The 24587-nt window shown below is 43.5% G+C and overlaps 4 protein-coding genes across 7 annotated transcripts in view; 2 read left to right on the top strand and 2 right to left on the bottom strand.

The window, feature by feature from the left end:
- Positions 1 to 52: 52 nt before the first annotated feature.
- Sap130 (Sin3A-associated protein 130) lies at positions 53 to 5609 on the top strand. Of its 2 annotated transcripts, none has more exons than XM_020944231.2 (11): positions 53 to 292; positions 455 to 557; positions 1167 to 1913; positions 1974 to 2546; positions 2605 to 3062; positions 3128 to 4033; positions 4095 to 4357; positions 4422 to 4698; positions 4760 to 4930; positions 4991 to 5098; positions 5154 to 5609. In XM_020944231.2, exons 2-11 carry the CDS (start codon positions 479 to 481, stop codon positions 5301 to 5303), a joined length of 3732 nt encoding a protein of 1243 aa, XP_020799890.2. In that variant the 5' UTR covers positions 53 to 292; positions 455 to 478; the 3' UTR covers positions 5304 to 5609. The 2 variants fall into 2 exon arrangements, with proteins under 2 accessions (XP_020799890.2, XP_020799888.2); XM_020944229.2 differs by having other exon boundaries at positions 152 to 292; positions 960 to 1913.
- On the bottom strand, positions 5588 to 6744 carry Sf3a2 (splicing factor 3a subunit 2). The gene has a single exon (XM_020944232.2). The coding sequence runs from the start codon at positions 6436 to 6438 to the stop codon at positions 5650 to 5652; it is 789 nt and encodes a 262-aa protein (XP_020799891.1). The 5' UTR covers positions 6439 to 6744; the 3' UTR covers positions 5588 to 5649.
- Positions 6745 to 7446: 702 nt separating this feature from the next.
- Positions 7447 to 17662, top strand: LOC110177499 (uncharacterized). The gene is given in 11 exon segments (XM_086834431.1): positions 7447 to 7878; positions 8948 to 11176; positions 11179 to 14591; positions 14646 to 14977; positions 15198 to 15451; positions 15519 to 15573; positions 15626 to 15816; positions 15881 to 16368; positions 16439 to 16601; positions 16661 to 16852; positions 16919 to 17662. Coding segments are annotated over 11 exon segments (8241 nt in total). The 5' UTR covers positions 7447 to 7478; the 3' UTR covers positions 17443 to 17662.
- A 606-nt stretch (positions 17663 to 18268) lies between these two features.
- nebu (solute carrier family 2 member nebulosa) overlaps positions 18269 to 24587 on the bottom strand; it is a 20579-nt gene continuing 14260 nt past the window's right edge. For all 3 annotated transcript variants that reach the window (XM_086834434.1, XM_020944293.2, XM_020944292.2), the window contains 3 exons: positions 20451 to 21071; positions 19819 to 20070; positions 18269 to 19759 (listed from right to left, as the gene is read on the bottom strand). In XM_086834434.1, coding sequence (XP_086690560.1) covers positions 19181 to 19759; positions 19819 to 20070; positions 20451 to 21047 — 1428 coding nt within the window. In that variant the 5' untranslated portion in view covers positions 21048 to 21071 and the 3' untranslated portion in view covers positions 18269 to 19180. The remainder of the gene's footprint in view (positions 19760 to 19818; positions 20071 to 20450; positions 21072 to 24587) is intronic.

The following is a 24587-nucleotide window of genomic DNA, read 5'->3' as shown; positions in this document are numbered from 1 at the left end:
AAACTATCGATATAAGCTTTTTTTGTGCCCTGGATAGTTGGGCACACTCTTAAGAGCATACAAAACTCTGTTAATAGAGACGGAACGGAAACATCGATGGTCAAACAAAACATCGATGATTTAGAAAATTTAAAACTCATCGAGCCATCGATGTATTTATCGATGCTTTGTGCACCTCTAACTAGTCGAAGATCAGAAAAACAGAAAAATTCGGTTAATTAAAAGAAAGCGCGGTGAAAATAGCCAAAGAATATTTGCGGGAACTCGTGATTGCTTCTGATTAGCACAAAAGGCAAGTAGCTTCACCATAAAGACACAATATCACACTTTCTCGACCCGCGTGGGTGTGTTCGGGGAGTTTGTCGATACGTAGTGCATAGATAACAAAAAAGGGGAGGAGGAGGCGAAGACAATGTAGAACGTGGACTTATTCGAAGTTGTTGTGTGCTTGCAGGAATCGACCAGTTGAGCTGAAATAATGAGTGCGTCGAGCGAGGGCGGCGCGGGAGGCGGAACGGTGGGTGGCGGCGGCGGAAGTACAGCTACAGCGCCATCAGGTATGTTGAACGATATCCAAGTGGAATGTATACATATATATGTATATACTCAGTGGAATAAACCCTGTATTAGCATTGTGCGATTGTGTGCGTATGTATACATAACATTTCAGCGCCTCTCTTTTGCTCTCGCATACGCGCAGTGTTTGTTTCCTATTCCTCTTTCCGCCTCACTTTCGCAGCACTGCTGCTCTCTGTTTGTGTGCATGTGTGCTTTGTTGTTACTGTGCATTCGTGGCAGGGTTGCCAACCACCCTGTTTTCTGATTGTCTGTAGTTTGAAAAAGTCGTTGAATTCCATTTAAAAACCGCTCCTATCGCTATCCGTCCAACGTTTGTGTGTTCCATGTGGAACTTTCAATTTAAGAAACTCACAGAAACCCAACACTGCCCATCCGCACAGCCCCCCTCAAAACCATTAAGATACGAACCCAACAACTGCATCCCCATGCAGTGCCATCGTTGTCCTTGCTGCCATCATTGCATCCATCGTCATCATCGGTGGCGTCCGCATCCGCATCCCTGGTATCGCATTCGCATCCGCCACTGCAGCTGCGCGGTGTCATAAACAAGTACTCATTGCCATCATCACATTTGCCATCCTCTGCAGCACACTCGGCGGTGGCCGCCAAGATCACACACGTGAAGGCCGACGGCGGCGGTGGGATCTCGATTTCGGGCACTCCGATCCTTAGCGCAGGAACCATCAAGGTGGCCGCAGCCAATCCCATTCAACAGGCTTCTCTGGCGGGTACACCTATATCCCTCAACACAGGTCAAGCCACTACGGCGGCCTCCATACGAGCTATCGGTGCTGGAGGCCAGTCCACACAAGTCCGGGTCATGATGCCCATGATCAAGCAGCTGGAGAATGTCACGGCGACGGGAAGGACACAGATAACAGCCATACCAGCTGCTCCGGCAAGGAGTGTGTCCAATGCTTCGATTACGGTCACAAGACCGGTGACACAGGCCTATCTGCCGCGAGCCAGTGTCACAGCCACCCAGATGGGTGGTGTGGGCGTGGGAGTTGGGCAGCGCTTAGTCACTCCCCTTCGGGCCACATCCTCGGCCTCGGCGACAGTGACACCCGCAGCGCCGACGGGTCTCAGCACATCGGGAGGCTTTGTGCGGGGAGCAACCGCTTCAGTCAGCAGAAGTGGAGTGGCGGTGTCATCCCAGCCACCCTCCACGGTGATCTCGTCCAGCAACAGTGCTACCTGGATGCAGAGTCCGACGGGACAGGTGCAACTGATACGGGCCATTCCTCAACCGAGACAACGCATCATCACCACGTCGGCAGGCGTGAGCGGTGCAAGCGTGGTGACTACTGCTACTCCAGTGCAAGCGCCAACGGGTGAGTTTTTGCATCATTAATAGTCATTCCATCTCTATAAATTATTTTCCATTCTGATAGCTCTATCTGTGTCAACTGGTCAGCCTCTGAACCCTCAGCAGGCCGCAGGTCCTGGCGGTCCTCAGGCTTATGTGGCCACAGTCTTGCCACAGAGGCAGCACCAAGCCACGCTGGTGTATTCTTCAAACGTGTCGACGCCAAATGCCAATCCAAATCCTGGCCAGCAATTCAATCCACGTTTCGCAGTTGCCACGCCCACCACAACGCCAGGAGGAACCACAGTGACGCCTCGGCAGGTGCGTCCCATACCGCTGGGCAAGAGTTTTCCGGCGGCCAAGCTAAACACAACCAGCATCAGCATCAGAGCTCCGAGCATCCCACAGCTAAATGCGAGCGTTACACCATCTCAAACGCCGGTCAGCGTCTCTGGGGGAGCTACAGTGGCACCAGGCCGAGGACCTGGAGTCGGTGGAACTGCTTTGACAGCCACTAATTTGCACACAACGAGGATTATCCAGCTGCAGCAGCCGGCGACGGGAACCACGCAGCAGATCATCGGGTCCGCTGCCCGCCTGGCCGGCAATGTAATGCTCCAGCCTTTCGTGATGACCACCACGGCAGCCGCCAAGATGGGTAAGTTAAAATCATGGAATTTATCACTTAAATCTCTTTCATTGTAATTATGCTACAGGAATCCGACCACCTGTTACCATGACGGCCAAGGTGCAACCATCGCTGACTATCACACAGCTAAATCCCATCGGCAAACTGTCCACAGCCGGAGGCACAGGCGGTCCCACAATGACGCCGCAGGGCGTGGCTAGCATCCAGGCGGTGTCCGTGCCAAGTGTCTCGGCCAGTGTGGTCAATCCCAGTTCTGTGACGGGGGTCACATCAGCGGCTGGCGGAGCAACCGTTTTACCCCTCACTATCAGCGGTAGAGGCGGTGCAGTTGGTCCAGGAGGCAATATCCTAACCGGAACACTGACGCCCATCAAGAATGCCAGTGGCGGCATCAAGATGATGATGACACCGGCTCCTACGGCTACTGCGTCAGGCTCAGAGGGTCCCGGAAGCAGTGGACCAGCGGTGGGAAGTTTCCAGCGCACCTGGAATCCAGTTGTTGCTTCACAAAGCCAGTTGATGAAGGTGAGTTTTGATTTCGTATAGCTCACAGTTGGTATTTCTTACGTATTTCCATTCTACTCTCTCAGATCGATGATAAGGGAAGTGCTGCCACAATCTACTATGAATCTATGCCGGCCTCAGCCTCCACAGGGGTTCTATCGTTGACCACCACCACCGTGACGCAGAGCACACAGGCACAGCCGCAGTTGGTGAGCAGTGCTGGCGGCAGCTTATCGGTGTCTTCTTTGCCCTTCGCTAGTCATGCGCCCACTGGAGCTGGAGCCGGATCAGCCGGAGTTGGATCGCAGGCCACATTCACTGTATTGCCCTCAGGCGCTGCCGGCGGAGCAGGAGCTGCTACCCGGACCATAGGCGGCCATCAGCAGCTGATAATCCCAGCTGGCGCAAATAGTGCGCCACCGCAACACATGGTTATACCACTACACACTTCGGTGAAGGTGACAACAACGGGAGCAGGCAATCCACAGCAGACGGCTGCCGGAGGTGGAGTTGGATCGCTGGTTCCCAACTTTATGCGCAAGCGGGATGCAGAGGGTTCGCCCATTCGAGCGGCAAAGAATCTGGCGCCTACGTTGCTGTCCATGGCGAGCAACACAAGTGGTCCAAGTCCGGGTACCACCTTCAATCTGCAACCCGTTTCCGTGGCGGTGCCAACATCTAGCGGACTCAACTCTGGGCTTACCGTGGAAGCGCTGGCCAAAAAGGAACGGGAACGGGTTACGACACATGGAGTGCTGCCTAGCAGTGGCGGTGCGACAAATGTGGCACCTACAGCAGCTGGTAACGCCGTTTCTTCTACGAGAAATTCTCGAGCAGAGTCGCCGGCTTCTTCAGATGGCTCCACTACTGTATCAGCGAACTCCTCGCCCGGTGTGGATCAACAACAATTGCAGGACAGGATTGGCGATCCGCCACCGACTGCTGGTGCCAGTGCACGCGACAATGCCACACATTTTAACCCCATCAATGAGGTAATTATCGAACGACAGACTTTAGAAAAACATTAACTCAAATTTTGATTTCTTCTTGAAGCTGTACTCATCACACCAATCCATGCAGCAGGGCTTGAATCACTCCTCCCTGGGCGCTCGTAGCGGCAACAGCGCCTTTGTGGATGTGCAAGCACCGACACCACAGCAGCAACAGCCAGCTCAGCAGCAGCAAGCACCTCATCTGGTGGTGGGTTCCTCCTCGCAAATGCAACAGCAGCAGGCAGGTCCTCGACTGAACGGCACGGGCAATAACTCCAGCTCTAGCTACGATTGTTCCTCCAGGAAGAAGCCGAGACGATCAACGTTAGTTTTACCATAGCATATCTTTCCCAAACGACTTTACTGATAGTCTTTCAAACCCTCACAGCAATGACAGCCAGCACTCTACGCAAAGTCAGGCATCTCTGTCCCTGCCACCGCCCGGTGCTGAAACAACAGCAAGTGGTGCTGCCTACATGCAGAAGCATAATAATGGAGGGCTGTTAGTGGCAGCAGCTGTAGCGCCACCAGGCGTGCCGGCCCCAAATACTGCGCCAGGAGATGCGAACCATCGGAACAGTACACCGGCCGTGACGGGCAACAAGGAGAATGCTAACCCGGTTGACTTTGTCATCCGTCGTCCACGCAATTGTGCGCTGCTCAATGTGAGTTCCGGCTAATTGCTTCATCTTGGGACCAATTGGTTATACTTTTTCCATCTTACAGACATATAAACCGACTCACAAGCTGGCCAACAATCACTTCCATCGGTATACCGATGTGAAGCCAAGGGAGGAGCGTCGTGCCACGGTGATTGATTTGGCCAATCAACCGAATGTCCAGGGCAAAATCAATGGATGGAAGATCTATCATTTGAGTTCGCAAATGGAGGACTTGGTAAGGACAATAAGTATACATATTTAAAGCAAAATTAACCTGACTTTATGCCCGAAACAGAACGAATCGGAGATGGTCAGTTTGGGCCAGCTGGAGGTTATGCTTAAAGATCTGGAAAAGGACAAGGATAAGCACAATGAAATGGAGCGTGTAACGGAATTGTTAAAGGTAAGCTTATTGTTAATCCCTTAACCGTTCAGTAATAATTAAATTGTATTTCCAGGGCAATATCCAACGAAGTAAGATCATTACAGAGGGCATCAACGAGGCACAGAGTCAGCTCATGAAGATCTTTGAGCACAAGCCACACGTATCAGACATAATCAATCGATGTGCATCCAAGAGGAACTTTAAAAAGCGCGAGAAAATCTAAAAGGGGATGTGGGACACGGATTATAGAAATAGCCAAGGATCTAAAAGTAAACTAATTTGTTGAGGAATCTACACTATTCCATACATACATTTAGTTGAAATTGAATCCTTAGTTATTTCCGTGGCATCTCTGATAGTGTGTACATTGACTAGCTTAAGCCACATAGTTTTAGACTAATTCTTACCTTAAACGCGATTGAGATTTGTAAGACAAAGCAGAGTTACAAAGAATCCAGCAATATTTTTTCAATTTCCTAAGCTTAAAATCAGAAATACACTAAGCACTTGAGTTGTATTTAGTAGAAAATAGTTTATTCTTGTATTTTAGGGATATTTGAGGATATTTCCTACATCGGCGGCGGCGGTGGAACGCCATTGAACATGGGGTGCATGGCGGCGGGCCGTGGTGGTCCTGGCATCGGGAATCCTCCGCCGGGTGGTCCCATCGCCCGATGCATATTCGGCGGCGGTGGCGGCAAAATCTTGGGCTCGAACTTGAAGGCAAACTGCAGGAAGAACTGCTTGGTGTCGCGATTCCAGTGTGTCCAGAACTTGCCCTCGCTCTTCTCCACCTCCCGCGATGGCACCTTGAACCCAATGGTCTCATACGGCTCGGAGGCGAACAGCAGGTACTGCCACTTGCGGTCTGGCGGTTCAATCTTTTGCTCGTAGGCGGACATGAAGCGGTGACGGGGTACGATGTTTTCCGAAATTTCCGGGTAGTCGATTTGGAAGAGCAGCGACTGCTGGCCATTGCTGAGCTCTCGCTGCTTGGTCACCCTATAACCAGGTCGTCCAATTTTCACAAACTTCTTGGGTTCCACGCGCGGCTTCTCCGGCGCCAGCAGAGACGAAGGTGCCTCTTTGGCCTCCTTGGCGGCTCGGCGGGCCAGGTTCTCCTGATGCTTCTTGCCCTGCGTGTGGGCCAGGTAGCTGCCCTCGTTGTTGTGCAGCGTCAGACAGAGTTTGCACTCGTAGGAGCCCAAGTGGTTCTTCATGAAGTACGGATCCTTGTTCAGATCGATGGTTTCGAGGGCGAGCTGCCGCAGGCGCTCCTTCCGGTCGCGGTTCGTTTCCGACCATGAGGCCACGCCTCCGCTGCCGGTCTTGCCACCGGCACGGTTCTGGAAGTCCATTTTCGGTTGTCTTTATTGAATTTCAACTAAGAAAAAACGTTTTTGCGTTGGGTAGAAATTTTCGTAAAAATTGTTGTTGGTGTACAGAACAGGGTTGTCAACACGCCTTTAAAGACTAGTGATGAGAGTTTGCTAGAGTACGATAGTTTACGCATAGTGATTGTTCGATAGTCTATAGGAAAACAGCAAATTGGCAATTTAACTTCTTCAGCATTTTTGAAATTTGGTATTGAAGCAAGTTTAATATACAAAAACTTTAATTTATTTAAAACTGATAACATTGGATGTGTATACCTATAGCAGGAAATTATTATTTTATGTATGAAGTTTGCAACGCAGTGAAGGAGACACATCCACCCAAAAAGTATATATTTTTCAACAAATTTGATATATAAACATTTTGTATTATTCTATTATTTCGGTTTAAATCTGATGAACATCGGAATACTATATAATATATCTGCCGCAGGAAAGTTCGGGAAATTAATACAATTAAAAATTATTAGTTTTTCAGATTTCAAAATATTTTCATCTAATTTATTATATAATCATTTTTTTTTTTTTTTCTTAAATATAATTTTGTCACAAATATATATATTTTAAATTGTATTAATTATTAATGATTGAATTGCAATCTGCAAGGGTATAAAAACTTGGCCGTGCGGAAGTTAGCTTTTTTTTCTTGATCTTAATATTCCTCGCTACATTCAAGCTCCATGGTATTTGGCAATAACCGATGAGCGGTCACACTGTGCTTATAGTTGCACATGCTTGAAATCTTTTTTATAATTTTAAAAGTGAGAAAAGACCAGACCAAAGTAAAAAATGGGAACATAAATAGTGCCTGTGAAATGTTTTAATCAAGAAAGAAAGGAGTTTAAAAAAAGTTAACCTTAGCAGCGGCCGAAATCCAAAAATCACAGACGTCTGGGCTCACGTTGTGTGTGTGTGAATCAATTCAATTTTCTTGTGACATTTTCATGGAGAACTGGGCAAAAGGCTAGAAATTTTCACTTGTAGCAACGCCAATAGATCCCAGGATGGATAGCAAGGGACAGGAGCTTGGCATTATGGGTCCACCACCGGCAATGGCGCATTCCAGCAACAGCAGCAGAACCGATGCTCCTCCGCTACCAGCGTCAACGCCTTCGCCGTCGAATGCCAGAACTGCAGCACCGCCCAGGCGAATAATCAAGACGATCAATCTGGATTTTAAAAAGCTTAAGGAAGCTGGTCTTGACCGGAAGCTGGCGGAGGTGCTAAGCAAGCAGAGTCTAGGTGCAAGGGCGGGAATAACACACTCGCCCAGTAGTAGCAGTACATCCTCTGTCGCTGCGCAGTCTACGACGACGTCGGCAACGGCGTCGGCCACGACAGCGACGTCTGCAGCAGCAGCATCAAGCGCATTGCACTCGGAACAGCAACAATTTCATCAGCCTGGTAAAACATCTTTTGCTTTGCACTTATTATTTCTTTTTGAACCTTTGAAAAACCGTTACCATGCTGTGGATATGGTTTTAGGCCTTGGAATGGTTTTAGGAGCTTGGGACGCAGGGCAGCGAAATGTCGCGATGGCGCAGCTGCTTGAGGCGACGTCAGATAATCAGTGGCGAGTTAAGTTGTTCGGTCGATTTTTCCCATGAGTTCGGATCCTATTAGGGGAAGGGATACTTTTTTTCTTCTCTTTTAATGATTTATTTTCAACTTTAACTTTTATAATTTACCTTAAAGGTACATACCTTGGGAATTAATTGAGTTCATAGATTCGATTGAAAAACAATTTTTTTATTATATTAGGTTTTACATTTATTAGGTAATACATGTATATATATTTTGTTCATTTAAAGGATATATTTTTGTTTGCTTTTAAGTTAAAAACAAAAATTTTAAGCATAAAATGTTTCATCCAAGGGTTAAACAGAAATGGATGAGTTTATAAATATAAATAGCATTTATTAATAATGTAGAAATTATAATAATATTGGTATCACAATTGTCCAAAAAGAAAAAATTGAATATAGATTTTTTAGACAAATAATTTAAAACCATAAAATTTACAAAGACTAAGCATTTAAAAAAATTACAAGAATTTTCTTTAATTTTCAATCCTCGTGCACAGAAGGATTAATTTTTTTTTGAATCTCCACACCGTAAACTCGCTTCAAGTGCCACCTTTGACTCTGACGTTTATATTCTTTCGATGGCCCAGCATGTAAATGCGCGCGTCGAGTGAGGTTAAGTCCGCTTTTTGGCCCGAGTTCAAATCCCAGTGCCAGTGCCCAACTCCAATTTTGTTTGATCGACCAGCAATGGTTTTTGTGTTGTTTTATGTTTTATTGGTATTTATTTAATGTTTGCATTAAGGTCGAAATGTGTTACTTAGCTATTTAGTATTTATTTTTTTTTGACAGACATTATTTTACAAATTATATATATATTATTTTATATAATTTTTACATAAATATATATTCTTATACTCATATTTTGTTTATATTTTCCTGCTTCACAGCATTACCGCCGACCGCAGTGAAAGGAATAAAGATCTCAGAGAGCATGGAAAAGACGGTGCCCATTCAAACTCCGCCGTTGACCACGACGTCCTCCGACCAGGAGCGATCGATGCACGTGAAGGCTTTGTTAAAAAATAGGATTCTTAACAAGAGCATGATCAATTCCTCCCAAACCCAGAAGCAGAAGTCAATGCCAGCACCAAAAGCCCCGCCAACAGCTGCCCAGGGTTCTGCTCCTCGAAGTGCAGGTAGCAGCAAATCTTCTCCTGCTGCTAGTACTAGTGGATCTTTCTCAATTCCCAAGGCCGATCTGACTGTGCGACCAAAGCACCCACCATTATTGCTTAATTTGGTTAATCAATTGCCCAAACATCGGACCATGTGTGTGACCACCGATGACATACAGTTGAGGAACCAGCAGGAGCTGCTCCAGCAAAAGGCTTTTGAAAAGCATCCGCCTCCTCAGCAGAAACCGTCACACTCTCAGGCACAATCTACGAATATTTTTACACCGAAATCTTCACAAGATGCACCACATGTTCCCATACAAAATTCACTACAAAATCAGGCACAATCTTCGCATGTTTCTATGCAGAAGTCCCCGCAAAAACAACTACATATTCCTATACAAAATACGCCGCAGGCTCCATTACCACCTGCTTCAGCAAATCAATTGATTTCGCCTCCTCCAGAAGTTCCAATAATCTCCCAGAAAAGTCCGTCGCCACCACCTCTGATTGTGCTGGAAAACAAGGTACTGGCACCCAATGAGAAGATCGACTTGAGTAACCTGGGATTGCCGAGCAGTACTAGTATAGTGACCAAGTCACAACCCGCCGCCCAGGCAATTATTAAAGGCGGCAGGGTAATAATGAATGCCAGTAAGTTTAAGGTGCCGCAGCAAAAGCTAGCCGAGATGGCCCAACAAATTCGTAATCAGGCGCAGCACGTAAAACTGGATATACAACAGGAAGAAGCAGTACTTTCTCGTCCAACCTTAGAAAGAAGCATTACTATAACTACAGAAGTGATTCCTAAACAGCCGCCTGGTTTTACTCAATCCACTGGTGAAGCCAATGAATTGCCATTCTTGACACGTTCCGAATTAAATGAATCAGGAAATTCTATGTCGGTGACTTATGCTTCAGATAAAGTTAATATTAATACTGCTGAACCATTGGATCAAGGAATGCAAAGTCAAGAAACCACTGAATCCAGCTTTATTGACATTCCTGTGAATAGTGCTAAACCGGAGGCACCTAAAGTAGTGATGAGCACAGAGACAAGCTTTCTGGACTTGCCCATACATATTTCCACTGATAGTACACCGAAGAAGTTAGATAAATCGCCAGATTCTGAGCAAGAACCCTTACCAGCACCAGAGAAAGCTAAGAATACTTCCACTTCATCAAAAGAGATCCCTGAATTAACAATGAATGTATCATCACCAGTTTCAAAAGTCCAATCCGCAGTGGATTTTATAGCGCAACTTACAGCAGAGAATTCTTTAGACGAAAGCAGCTTCATGGATCTCTCGCCGGAAGAACAACGCTTGAACGCTCTGTTTGGTGGCGCCGGAGGATGCTCTTTTACTGGAGTGTCGCCTGAAAAAACAGAAAGGGAGAAGGGTCTGCCAGAGGATGGAGATTCTTTGACTGCCACGGAGACTTCTTTCAAGAAGCTACCAAGTGTCGAAGAGAAACTGGCAGAGGAGGAGGAATTACCTATTGGAAAGATAATGAAAATGGATGATATGGATATACTCCATGCCACTTTGGATGTGAGTAGCGATAGTACCAACATACTACGAATCAGTCCAAATGCAATTAAGTTGAACAGCAGTGTAGATAAGTCAATTATAGAGTTACCAGCGGTAACCACTGCAGAGGTTGCAATACTGAAAACTGGCGCGGAATCCTTAGTAAATGCAACTTCAATTGAAAATCATAAAAGTGAGCAACCATCAGAGCCTGATATGTCATCAAAACCAGTGACTGATTCGGAACCTGCTAAGGAGGTTAATCCTCCAGCAAAGCGAGTCCCCCTAAGATCTAAGAAGGCCAAAATCAATTTAGTGCAGCGCAATAAAAGGCCCAGCATCCCAAACAAGCCCTTGGAGGCAAAGAAAACAAAACTAGATGACGTCGAGCCAAGCGATGCGGAGGCGACATCGACAATTATCGATCACAGTTTGCTGGAGGAGAATCGTCTTAGTGCTGGGATCGAGGTAATGTATATTTGAATGATAAAGAGTCAGAAAAAGTACATCTTATTTTAATTAGTGTTAAACACAATCCCAATCAGGTGCCAGCTGACGAGGAGAAGGGTGCTGGAAAGTTAAGAAAAGGTGATGAGCAGCAAGAAGTCAGCCAGTCTAAAGAAAATAAGGAACAAGGATCAAATGAGTCTAAAGATGATAAAAAGCAACAGAAAGTTGGAGATTCCAAAGAAGATGAGCAGCAGCAGCAATCCATAGAGTCCACAGAAGATGAGCAGCAGGTAGCCAAAAAGTCCATAGAAGATGAGCCCAAGGAAACTTCCAGTCCAATAAAAGATACAAAAATCAATAGCCAAGCAGATGGTCAAAGTGCAGCAAAATCCTCCATAGAACGTGACCTAACCCAGTTGTATCATCCACCTAAAATGCCTAAAACAAAGACAAGTAAAAAGAATAGTAAACAAGAAGCCCTGGAGCACTCAGAACAATCAGCAGGAGCCTCAGTCTCCCTAATTGAAATTCTCTCACAGGAACAACCGCCACCACAGGGCGATGCCAAGCTTCCATTCCGAAAGGAGACGCCCGCAGAAATTAATACACCGGAATCCACTGGAATTCAGACTTTAATGACACACCTGACAGCTGAGAAAGTAACACCACATACCAAGAAGAAGGTATCGTCAACTCCGCCCGGTTCTGAGGAAACAACGAAGGGGATGCCACGTAAGAAACGGATGAAAACACGGCCTGTTCTCAGCAAACGAAACTCAGGAAAGAAGCAGGAAGAAATTTCCCCAGAATTTCTCCATCCCGTATGTGAGAGTGGTGCAGGAGGTCGCATTCCCACCTCGAGCACCAGTGACGATGATGGTACCGTATTCCTTGGCTTTAACAACAAAGACGAGAAGCGTTCCAAGACTCCAGTGCGCAGCAAGCGAGTGCGGCAAATGAGGATAAATGAAACCGACATCAGCGACGATGCTACTCCAGACCACGATGAAACTGAGGAAGAGCACCAGAGGCCAGTGAATAACGACTTTCGACGCATAGATCACGTGTCTGACTCGGATAGTAGTGAATGTCCCACGTATTTCGAGGATAATCCAGTTAACATGGATGAAACACTAGTATCAATTGAAGTAGCAAGTTCTGACCAGGTCAAGTGGAAGGATATAAAAGGTACACGTACAGAATTAATTTTGGACGAAACAATTAAACCCGAAATGGGAAAAGAAGAAGCTCTCATTGAGCCAGAACAGCCGAAAACTGTGATAAACAAAAAAGATTTGACAATTGATGACAACAAATCCAGGAACAGTAGTAAAAGGTCAAGGAAACCTTCTCCCAAAAATGATTTGGATACTAAAGCTATAAAAAATAGTTCCGAAGAGCCCTCTACAAGTAAAGGGGTTCCACAAACCAGTAAATCTAAAGCAAAACTACAATCAAAAGCTGGATCTCAAGAATCCTTGACTGCAAAGGAAAGTGTAAAAGGTTCTACAGGAGAAAAGGAGAAAATTGCAGTATCAAATGAAAATAAGAAAGAGCTAAAATCTGCGGAGGAGTTAGTAACATCTGTGAAATCTAAGGGAAAACGAACATCTCGCTCTAGTAATGCCACCCCTTCGAATCAAGCTGAAAGTTACCCGAAAACTGAAACTAATTCTAAACAAAAGAAAGACGAGCATAAAATTAATGAACAAAAAACCCGCACCTCATCAATTTCTGAACCTGTGATAGATCAACGAAAAGAAAAGCAATCAATTGAGTTAGCAAATTCTGAAAATTTAAAGGGAATACGAGCATCAAGACATAAACCCAAATCAGACTCCGCAGCTCCTACAATAACTGAACTGGCATCAACTTCTGTTAACCGATCCGAAACTATTGAATCAAGAGCAAGTCGCAATTCTCGTAGTAGAACACCTAAAGAACCCCTTCCAGCTCAATCAATTACCAAATCAGACGAAAACAATACAGACACTACACAAGAGGAACCGGAAGAAGTTACAGTTGCCGAGGAACCAAGTCACAGTAAGAATTCAGCCAGATCAGAGCGCCAGTCTCGTAGTAGGAAATCAATTATTGTTCCTCCCTCCGTTGCCAAAGATGAGCTGAAAATGGATGAAGAAATTAAGAATAGAGATTCACAAAACCCACAGGATGTTAAGGCTGCAGAAAATCACAGCACAAATTTAAAGTCCAAGCGTCAATCGCGCAGTAAAACGGTTAAAGTGGCAGATTTAGATGTTAGTAAAAGCCAGGAGGAGCCTGTAGAGAAATCAAATCTAGCTTCAACCTGCAACGAAAATAATGTTGATGTCATAAAGGATGATGAAAAGCCTTCAAGTTCTATAAAATCCAAAAACAAAAGGCAGTCTCGAAATACACAAAAATCAGTTTCCAATACAGTTGCTGCTAATGAGGTAGAACCAACAGCATCTCTCGCAGATTCCCAACCCGTAGAGACCGATGTTGATGGCGTAGTGCCAAGGGGGACTCGTAGAAGTTCTTCACGTCTTGATTCAGTTCCACCGGACACAACAGACGCACCAGTTTCTAAAGATGAAGATATCCCCGCACCTGTTCCCAAAAAGAGAAGAAAAAGCAGCGCTGCAACGCAGCCACAAAATCTAAATGAGACTGTGGTAGCAGGAGATGAACTCGACCCCGATGCCGCTGGTCCTTCGACATCAAAAAGGAAAAGAAAGCAAGCTGCTCCTGCCGATACAGAACCAACTGGGGCGTCGAAGAAACAAAAGACTGAATTAAAGCAAGATCCTGGTGTTCCTCAAGCCTTCAATAAACGCTTGCTGCTCATCCGCCAAAGGGAACAGTTGAATACTGATGAGGTTCTAACAGACGAAGGCAAGGGCAAAGGTCCGCTGCAATGCGGCTTGTGCCTGGCACGCAGCACCGAAAAAGGTTGGAAAACCCATCTGGCAGAACACTATGGAGTGGGTTGGCTTGTGGGCGAGACACCAAATGTTACACGTGCCTGGGTCTTGAGAATTATGAAGAAGTATATTGATGGAAAAGGCGAAAAGTTAACTTGCCGCCTCTGCCAACGGCAATTGGGCTCACACACGGGCATGCTTGTCCATCTGGAGAGCTGCGGCAATAAGCAACGCGTGGAGTGTGACCTATGCAAGAGATCCTATGCCAAACTCTCACTTCCCTTACATAGGCAAACCTGCACGGGCCAACAGAAGAGAAAAGATGAAACTGTCAGCACCTTCAATCTACGTCTGCTCCTCATCCGGAAACGAGAGCAGTTGGACACCGAAGAGGTGCTAACGGAAGAAGGCAAGGGCAAGGGTCCGCTGCAATGTGGTTTGTGCCTGGCACGCACTACCAAACTGAAGTGGCAAAGCCATTTGGAGGAGCACTATGGAGTCGGCTGGCTTGTCGGAGAAACACCAAAAGTAGGTTATGCAATAACTCAATAAATTCAAATCCTAATTATATTTCTCCAACAGAACACCACACGCAACGGGATAATGCTAATGATGAAAGCTTACCTGGAGGAATACAAAAAGAAGCTAGTGTGTCGCCTTTGCGAACATCACTTGGGCAGTGCTTTGGGAATGATGCTTCATCTGGAGACCTGTGGCAACAAGCAGCGTGTGGAGTGCACAATTTGCCACCGATCGTACACCATACTCACACTTCCGGCTCATTTTCGGGTCTGCTCGAGGCGACAACAGCTTGCAGAGACGTCGATGGCTCAGGCTGAGCAGAAGATGGAAGAAGATTCTGGCGAAAAGGTGTTCAGCAATGCAGGACGAGCTAAGCGGAAGTCAACAATCAAGTAAGACATGGGAACAAAGGATATTTGCTGTGATTTTAATGAGAAATGTTTGAGTGCATCATTTAAAATGATTTGTAAAGGATTTAAAATCAATTAAAAGGGAGCTTAAAATAAAATGATTTTTAAACCGTTATATTACCCTTAGATACCAAATAAAAAGATAATATTAAGATGTAAATATAAGATATAATATTATTTGTAATATTCTATTCCATTACAGAGCAGAAACAAAATTGAAAAATATTGGTGAACACACTTCCGGCAAAAACGAGTTCGATGGCAGCGATTCTTCCGATTACGATATGGCAAATGACAAGGAATCATCTGAGGAGTACGATTCGGAGGGAGTCGACTCCAATGAGGACTCCATTACCGCCGAGCAAGATGGCAGCGATTGCGACAAGTCTAAGCGCAGTAGAAAAAAGACTAGTAAGAAGCGCCCAGGAAATGTGGGCGAACATGCAGCAAGGCCTTGTAAGAAAAGATATTTCTTATTGGTAAGATTTAATATTAATAGACGTTATATTTTTGAATATTATAGTATTCCTACGCGACGAAACCCAAAAGTCTAGTTCGACCCATAAATGGCAGAAATTGTGAGTAAACCAAGGATACCTTTCATTATTGCTTCTTAAATCCCTTTTTTAGTTTGCAAATCAATTATTCAGAAAGTCCTTTGTATTGCCACCTTGTTCCTGGCTACTCTACGCTGTCAATGGAGGATGCCCAGGAATTGTTGCCCTCCAAAGAAACATCTTCCGTACGCTATGCTTATGGTAATGCAAGTCAGGATTCGGACTGGCAACGGTTAGCACCGTTTGAAGGCTTCAACAAAGAAGGTAAGGTTAACTATAGGAAGAGCCACATTTAAATATTTAACTTTGTTTGAGTTATTTTCGTTAGGCGAATATGTGGGTTATCTTGGCGGACCTGTTAGACAGCTCGCCTGGGTACCGTTGCCCACGACGACTACGGATCAGTATTTGCTATGTTCCCTGCGATCCCGGATGAAATCCTTTGCACGGCATACGAAACTGAAGCAGGAAGACGGCTTGTTGATGCTGCTGAAATGTACTGAGGGGTCTTCGAGTGACAAGACATGGTCCGTACGACCAGAGCTTCATTACGGAATACGCATCCCCAATGGACCAGCTCTAAGCTTCGCTTTCTTGCCCAGCGGTGGTTACGATCAGGCAACAAATCGTTTGGGCCTTTTGGCTGTGGCCCATGCCACGAGTGATGTCCACATCTATGCTTTGCCTCTGGAGCTAAAAGAGGAGGAGAAATGTGGGGAAAATGTGGTTATTCAATTGGATGCGGTGATGACTCTCAGGTTGGATATGGATCAGACGTCTGATGAAGATCAGTGCACGAAAATCTGTTGGTCGGAGGTAAGTAAAAGTTATTAATAGAAATAATATAACAAAAACTTATTATATTTAATATTGATAATTTTCTTAGGCTGCCGGACACAATTTCTTGTCAACAGGCTATGCCAGTGGCCGCATAGCCTTCTGGGATATTGGCGATACAGAGAGCATTAATTGCTTCAGGCGGAATAACGATCCAGGTTACACTTTTGTGCCTACAAATACCCAATATTTGGGCGAACGAAATATCCAATGTAAGCTGACGTACTAATTGGAACAAGCCTTGTATTTATTTGATTTTGTTTCTTTTTAGTTATGGAACTGCATTACGATATAAATGGTATACGTTGGCTAGCGGTGGGCACTTCAGTACGTAAATTTCTGGTCTACGATATTATGAACTGGTCGCAACCGACGATACTGATGCAGAGCGCCTGGAACAATATATATTTAGCCACATTCACTTGGTCCCCTATTAGCGAAGCGATAGTATTAAGTAGTACCCGTAAGCACAATCGAATTTTTCTAATTTAAACAGCATTCAATTATTTTTATTAATATTCTTTAACAGACTACAACTCCCGTGCGATATTGCTCAATCCTGCGGGCACGGAATTCGAGTCCCGAACACTGGATAGCACTTTGACGGCGAGTCGTTCCATGCATTCGAATTGCCAGCAGAATTACACTGTGCTGGTGACGGATATGGGCGACCTGGCCTTTCTCGATGCTAAGGCCATTACCCGTGGAGTATATCAGACCAAGACGATGATCAATCACCGGGCTGTATCCACCACTAAATTGCGACATTTGGGGACTGGAAAGCCAAATCCAAACAATGTAATCAGTGCGGATGAATTCCATAGGGACTATGGTGTGCAGATCCATCCACTGGTCGAAGCGCATCCGCAATCTGCCCGTAACTGTCCATACCTGACGGAGAAGCGTCTTCCCAGTAATCCGCACTCTCTGGCCCTAACGCGTAACAACTGTGTTCGCTGCAACTGGAATTCCTCGGCACACTCGTGGGTGGCCGTGGGGGCAGAACATGGCCTGCTGCGTATCCTCAACTTTAAGCGAACGAATTTCTTCTAATGAATTCAAGTATCTGAACAAGCATCATCTGAGATTATAACTTATTTTTCTTACTACCTAATAGTAATAGTAATTGTATAAAACGGACTGGCTGAGGGAGAGTTAAAATTATGTTCAATAATTACTTTAACTTTAATTTATTTATAGCTGTTGTACAAATTTTATAAATTGTATTTTTTTAAAGGAAGTTATTGTTGCAAAATATAATCTATCTATATTACATGTCATCTTATTATTAATATGATAAAAGTACTCAAGTCATAGTAAGCTCTGTTCCTTTAGGCTGATCATATTTCTAGTCTTCTCTTGGAGCTATACGATTCCGAAACGAAATACGAATATGAATCCTACCAGCAATGAAAGTAAGGATACAGCTTCTGAAGCTGATTTCGCCGAAATAGAAAACTTACGGAAACGAATGGTGGCATTGATGCAGCGTATGGATCGTGTGCTAATTCCCCTGAAAGCCATGCGAGATGGCATAATGCCCGGTGAGCCAAATTATCCTGATATTAACAATTTGCCAGAGAATACTGATTTCGATGAGGGACTGGCCATACAAAATGATGATACACAAGATTTAGAGCCCCAAGGAAACTAATTTCGATAAAGTTGATGCGAATCTGATCTCTAAACCCAAGCAGCCACAACCAAATTTATTTTTTAGTGCTCCACACTTCAAAGATATGACCAATTATTAAAGGACGACAAGAGGATCATACATCTTCCACTTCCCGAAGGACACTAACATAAACGAGGAACTGGTCATAAAACGCAAATAAATAAACTTTCAAGGCAACAATTCCCCATAATAACAAAGACCTGGTTACATATTAAATATATATATTTATTTTTCGCGTTATCATCAATAGTTGTGTTATTCCATAAAAACTATGTTTATGCGAAATTTAACAATGATAGACGGGGACTTTTTTGTAGCTTTCAGCTGTGAGCTGTGATTATACAATTAAATTCAAATGTTGAAATATCAAAATATCGGTTTAAAAATTATTAAAAGTATATAGTGTTTATTTCGGGTTTTATTAAATAAAATATTAACATTTCCCTATCGCTGTATGGGCGTAAATAAATAAATTTGCAAGGGGCTTACAACTTATATGAGCTATATGCTAAGTGAATGCTTTCGATTGGGACACAAACAGCTAGATATATATATATATATAGTTCATATACATAGACATACATATACATAGTACAAATATATATATTACGAAATATCGAACAAATGCATGCAAAACACGTTAAAATAAACCCGAAAAGAAATGCAAAATTGCCAGTAAAATTTCGTAAAAAAACCGAATTCGTTGATTTGAATGTGAAGTAACACTAAATAAGCATACATATACATACATATAGGCATTATGATATATATGTTTTTCTTACATTGCTGTTGTCTTTTCTATGGCTGCAAAAGCAGGCCGTTAACAGTGGCTTAACATTTCTCGCGGCTTTTCTGCAGTTGACCTTCAGTCTTCGCTCTTAGCTATAGTTTGCTGCAATTCTCCCGATCTCTGGATCTCCCGCTCTATGCCTAACCGAAATCTATGCGAACATTAAATTCTATAAACAAATTCATCCATCTATCGCAACGGGACTTGCACTTAACGCGAACCTAAATCAAACGTAAATTAACGGCAAGTTAACAGTGATTTCCGGTCTGTCTCTCGGCTTCCGGTTTGCGATTTGCGCTCCTCAAACGGAAGTTTTCTTCACCCCATTACTGCTTCTCCGCACCGTTGACGGGAGTAGGTGCCGGATTGGACCTGTTGCCGGCCAGCTCCTGCTGGATCTCGTTCAGACTCTTGCCCTTCGTCTCCGGCACGGCAAAGAATACAAAGAATACGCCGAGAACTGTCAGTCCGGCAAAGAGCCAGAAGGTGCCGCCAATACCGAGTCCCTCGTTCAAGTCATCAAACGTCTTGGTCACCACAAAGGCCAGCAGCCAGTTGGAGGTACCAGCCAACGAACCAGCGAATCCCTTGATGTCGGTGGCAAACAGCTCGCCCATCATCAGCCATGGCACCGGTCCATAGCCCATCGAGAACATGATAATGAAGATGCACAACGCGGCGACCGGCAGCCAGCCCAGACTCTCCACCTGTGTCTCATCCTGGCTCTGCAGATAGAAGTAAACTCCAATAGCGGTGGTGGCAACGGCCATGGAAATGCCCGAAGCCAGCAGCAGGATACGACGGCCAAGTTTGTCCACTACCACGGTGGAGACAAAGGTGGCCACCACCTGCATAATGCCGATCAGAATGGTTGCCCACCTGGGTCCGATGCCAGTGTTGGCTTCCTGTAAAGGTAAAGGTTTTCAGTTAGATATATTTCTAAAATTTGTAGACTAAAACCCACCTTGAAGATCCTTGACGAGTAGAAAATAACAGCATTTATGCCGCACACCTGTTGGAAGAACATCAGACCCAGACTGATGGCTAGAGCCTTGCGGGTGACGGGTCGGTTCAGGGCAGACCACACATTGACCTTGTTCTCACGGATTTCCCGATCGGTTTCACGCAGCTCCGCCAATTCCGGCTCATAGTCGTACTCCTTGCCACGCAGCCACTGAATGGACTTAATGGCACCCTCCGACCGATCTTTGGCAACCTGTCAAAGGAGGATTTCGGAAAATTAGACATACTTGTTGATTTTGTATCTTTTTTATCGACCGCTTTTGATGGCAAACTCGTGGTGCTTTTCGTATCTTTTATGTTTTGGTTTTACCGAAAGATTGTTTTGATTGACTCGCCGATTATATCTACTCAAGATACTGCTAAGGCGTCATTGAATGGAATTGTTTATATATTTTCATGGCAATAATTTGTAGACCCTTTTCGGGTACTTTAATTTCCGACTCTATATATCATATATATTTATAAAGCTTCAATATTAACATGTATCTTGATCAGGGATGTGGTCACATTTACTTGTACTTTAATCCCTATACACAACCTAATAAAATATAAAGATTTAATCAAGAAACTTACCAAATAAGTGGGCGATTCCGGCATGAAGAAGAAGATGACTCCAAAGACCAATGGCAGAATACCGCAGATGACGCTCACCCAGAAGATGTCCAAGCCAGCGCCAATAGCATACACAAACAGAATACCAATGGTGATCATCAATTGGAAGAAGCTGCCCAGCGTTCCACGGATATCCTTCTGGGCAATCTCACCCGTGTACATGGGAGCGGTCACACAGAAGGCACCACCAGCGATACCAAGAATGAATCGAGAGGCATACATCATGCCAACATTGGCGGCCCAGATGAGCATCGCCCAGCCGACGATGAAGGGCAGGACCAGGAACAGCATGGTCCACTTGCGACCAATCAAGTTGATGAGGAAACCGATGGGAATGCACACGCAGGCGGCACCCAGGGTCATGGCCGAGCCCACCCAGGAGAATTGGTTGTCGCTCACTTGGAAATCATAGCCACTGTGGTTATCCACGATTTCCGTTTGGGCTGGGGATGTCCAGCCCAAGAGGGTGCCGCAGGCGAAGGCGCCACCAGCTGCTGCCAGAGCGGCCACATATTGTGGCAGTTTCTTGGAGTTATTCTCCGTGGACGTGTGCACCATGTTGCTGAGTAGATTCTCCTGATCCTGCAAGGATAATGAGATTTGGTAAATCGCATTTTTAATTAGATAGTAATTAAATGATAGTAAGTCCATGTAAGATAGTTAACCTAAAATAAAATATATAGTTATATATCCTTGAATATCCTTGCTGATGGTCGTTCTTGGTTCCTTTTACCTTTCACAACTCTAAAGAGATCGTTTTTTTTTTTGGGTAGATCGTTCTGCTTTGAGCAACTAATTGGGACTGAGGGCCAGTCTAGCAGCTACCTATGAGTATTATCAAGCCTTTGGCTCCGATAAGAACCCCCCGGCAGAGTGATTAGGACATTTATTGGCGGACCGATATGGGCATTCCATTGATTGGCCGTGCACCCATATTTATTGCACTCTCCCGGTAACAAAAAAAAAGAAAAAATTAAATAAAATTGGGCTATGCTCTCCTCCATTCCGATTGTGCGCTGAAGTGCTTCATTATTTCATTACGACAGTCACATAAACAGAAGTCGCCCCCGAAATCGAGGCAAGTTCACGCACAATCGCTACCCCGATATCATTCATACGCCGTGTGGTCAGCGAATCATTATGCGTTCGAACAGGAAAAGCCTTTAAGATCTTAATATTTACTTAATATTTTAAATCAAGGATGCCGCGTGATCACTAAACTAAGAACCTGAGGGCATTCTCATTATCAAATTGAGAGGTAAAGTAGTATAATTATTATGTTCCTGTGTTCCTACTTGAAAATTTTAATATACCAACACTTGGTTCTATATATACGTAAGTATCCGATAGAGTTTTATACGATAAGGGATGATTAACGGAATGGGAATTACCTAATTAGGCAAATAAAATTGTATATATGGATTGAAAGCAGGATATCCTGCTACGATTGTTATAGATTATTAGGAGTAAGATCTACATATAAAAAAACAAGGTCAATACTTTCGGATTATATAATTACTGATTATAATTATTTATTTTAAGCCTTTTAATTTATTTTTGTTTTCTAAGATCTAGAATTTCAGATTCTGCTAGTAAAAGATTATCTTATCTTATCAATTAACAAGAATGTTAACTTTGAAAAGCCAAATCTTATATATCCTTGCAGTTTAAAATCAAATTATAGGAAAGGGATCATAACTTAGCTTAAAATATTCACATTCTTTGCATAAATATTTATCGATATTTTTATATGACATTTATATAATATAATAAATACTATATATATAAACAAATAGATTTTCCTAAAATAACACTCAAATGTTGCCATTCCATTCTATTTGTAGTTATTTTTAATGAAGGCCTCCCAGGGGTCACTCAAGCAGCACCAATTAACCATATTCAAACACCTTATTAGCTGTACTCCATTGGCTTCCGTTCAATGGCCATAAATTACTATATAATCGGTACAGACATATATAGCTAAGAGTATCGCTACCCTAATCAATAAATTGCCAAAATATTAGCTATAGCAGACACCAAATCAGCTGGCCATATTCGAGCTTTTTTTTCTTATCAGAAGCTTTTCCAAAGATATCTTTTAGTGTTTATAAACAGAACTCATTCCGGGTAGGTGAAATATGTATATATAAATATGTATAAATGGATGTCTGCTTTATTGTCTGTTCATAAAAGGGGTGTGTTTTGATTTTACTGAATGGATGAAAAGCTCACTTTTAGCTTGATTAGTCTTGACCATTGACAAGAGTTCGAGAAAGGTATATTCAAGGGAAATTCATATATTATATCTTATTTTAATGTTGAGATACAATTGATTCTTGATTTATAGATACTTTATCTTTCTCATTAATAGATTTTTCAGCAAGTGAATCTCGAAGCGAATTCTTGAGGGCAACTTTTAGAGAAATCCTAAGAAATTCTAGAACTTAAAACCCAAACCCAGTCTGGAACAAGCATAAAAACCATTTGGCAAGGCAACATATGGGTAATTTATAGCCATTTTCTCTTGGTCGCTTATTTTTTTCTATAATATGCAAGTATACATATCTCATGTGTCGCACCGCCCACTCAAGCAACCCACTCGGAGTGCCATTGCCAATCTCGACCCACGCCATGGAGGACAACAAATCACTTCCGTGAAAATGCAGGCCGAGAGTTGCAGCTGGTGGATAGGATAGGAGATGGAAGTGGGAACGGGAACAGGAGACTGTAAGTAAGTACGCCCACATATTAACTGTCATTTACTGGGGGACGGGACACACCTCCGGAGTCCGGAATGGCTGCCAGTCGAGGAGAGCAAACGAAGCGTTCAAATCGTGGCTAAAGTGTCTGAAATCGATATCTGGCTAGATTCAGTTCCGTCTGCGGCTAATGTGGTCAATCCATTGGCTATGCGTCGACATTCTGTATCTAAATTTAGACTTACTGCCACCCTAAACAAAGCCAGTAAACCCCTTCTCCCCACCAGGATGCCAACTGCCTGAACCTAGGGGTCCAAGTTCGTTTCAATGTCAGTGGCAGAAGGCGCAACAGTGCGCGTCATAAACATGTTAATGGTTTATTTCCCTAAGCATTCCTATAAACTGGTTCAAAAAAGCATAAGCAAATTCCATTGAAATACTAAATAATTAGTGACTTGTTTAGGTTAATTTATGTACAATAATCCAGAGCTATTAACTTTAACATTTGCATTATGGGAATGTTATGGTAATTCTTGGGAACTTTTCTTAAATATTTTCTATTACTTTATTGACGTTGAAAAATGTACTCTTAATTATATATTAATAATGAAGAGATTCTTTTAAATATCCCTAATTGAATTAGATTATATTTTTAAACCATAATCTATAACAATGAGTAAGTAAAAGAGCTAATAGATCTCTTCATAAACTTAGATCAAGGTTGGCTAATTTTAAGGTAAAGAAATATAAATGTAAAGATCAATTCCTATTTAAATAATCTCTTATTTAGCTTTGAATATTTCGCGATAGCAAAAGTCATTTTGGTAATTTGGCTTTGTGATTTAATTAAATAAAAGTGAAAACAAGTTTATGGCTAACCATTTAGGTTAACTCATTGATATTCGAATAATGTGCCATATTATGGTGAGTGTTATCGAACTGGTGGTCGACTTTTCATAACTTGTGAGTGTCGTCGCATTTTAAAATGTAAATGTTGCTCATAAAATCTTTGTTGTTGTCGCCGGAATTGTGCATACAATTTTTAATGGTTTTGAAGGGGTGGTGTCGCAGTTTTTACTAAAATAATAATACTACACAATCCACAAAACTGTTGACTCATCCGGTGTCAGTGAGTGGAACGACTTTCAATTGAATGGTCCCGGTGAAATAATCACTCGAGGGCCTTCTTGTTCAACAAAAACATAAATCCATATCATGCTTATTGTTATAAATAATTTCTCTCTTCTGGGAATCAGTGATACGCCCCCTATTTAGAAGTGTTTACTTATCAAATTTTGTCTTTGCTTTTTTACCAAATGAGTTCCAAACAGATAATGAAAATGTTGCAGTCTTTTTTCTGATTTTTTGTGACCTTGTCCAACATTAAAAATAAAAATAG

The sequence above is a fragment of the Drosophila serrata genome, unplaced genomic scaffold (assembly GCF_035046125.1).
Source record: "Drosophila serrata isolate PLE 108 unplaced genomic scaffold, ASM3504612v1 contig_272, whole genome shotgun sequence".
NCBI lineage: Eukaryota > Metazoa > Arthropoda > Insecta > Diptera > Drosophilidae > Drosophila > Drosophila serrata.
The sequence above is the reverse complement of the archived record's forward strand: the minus strand, read 5'-3'. Positions and strand labels throughout refer to the sequence as shown.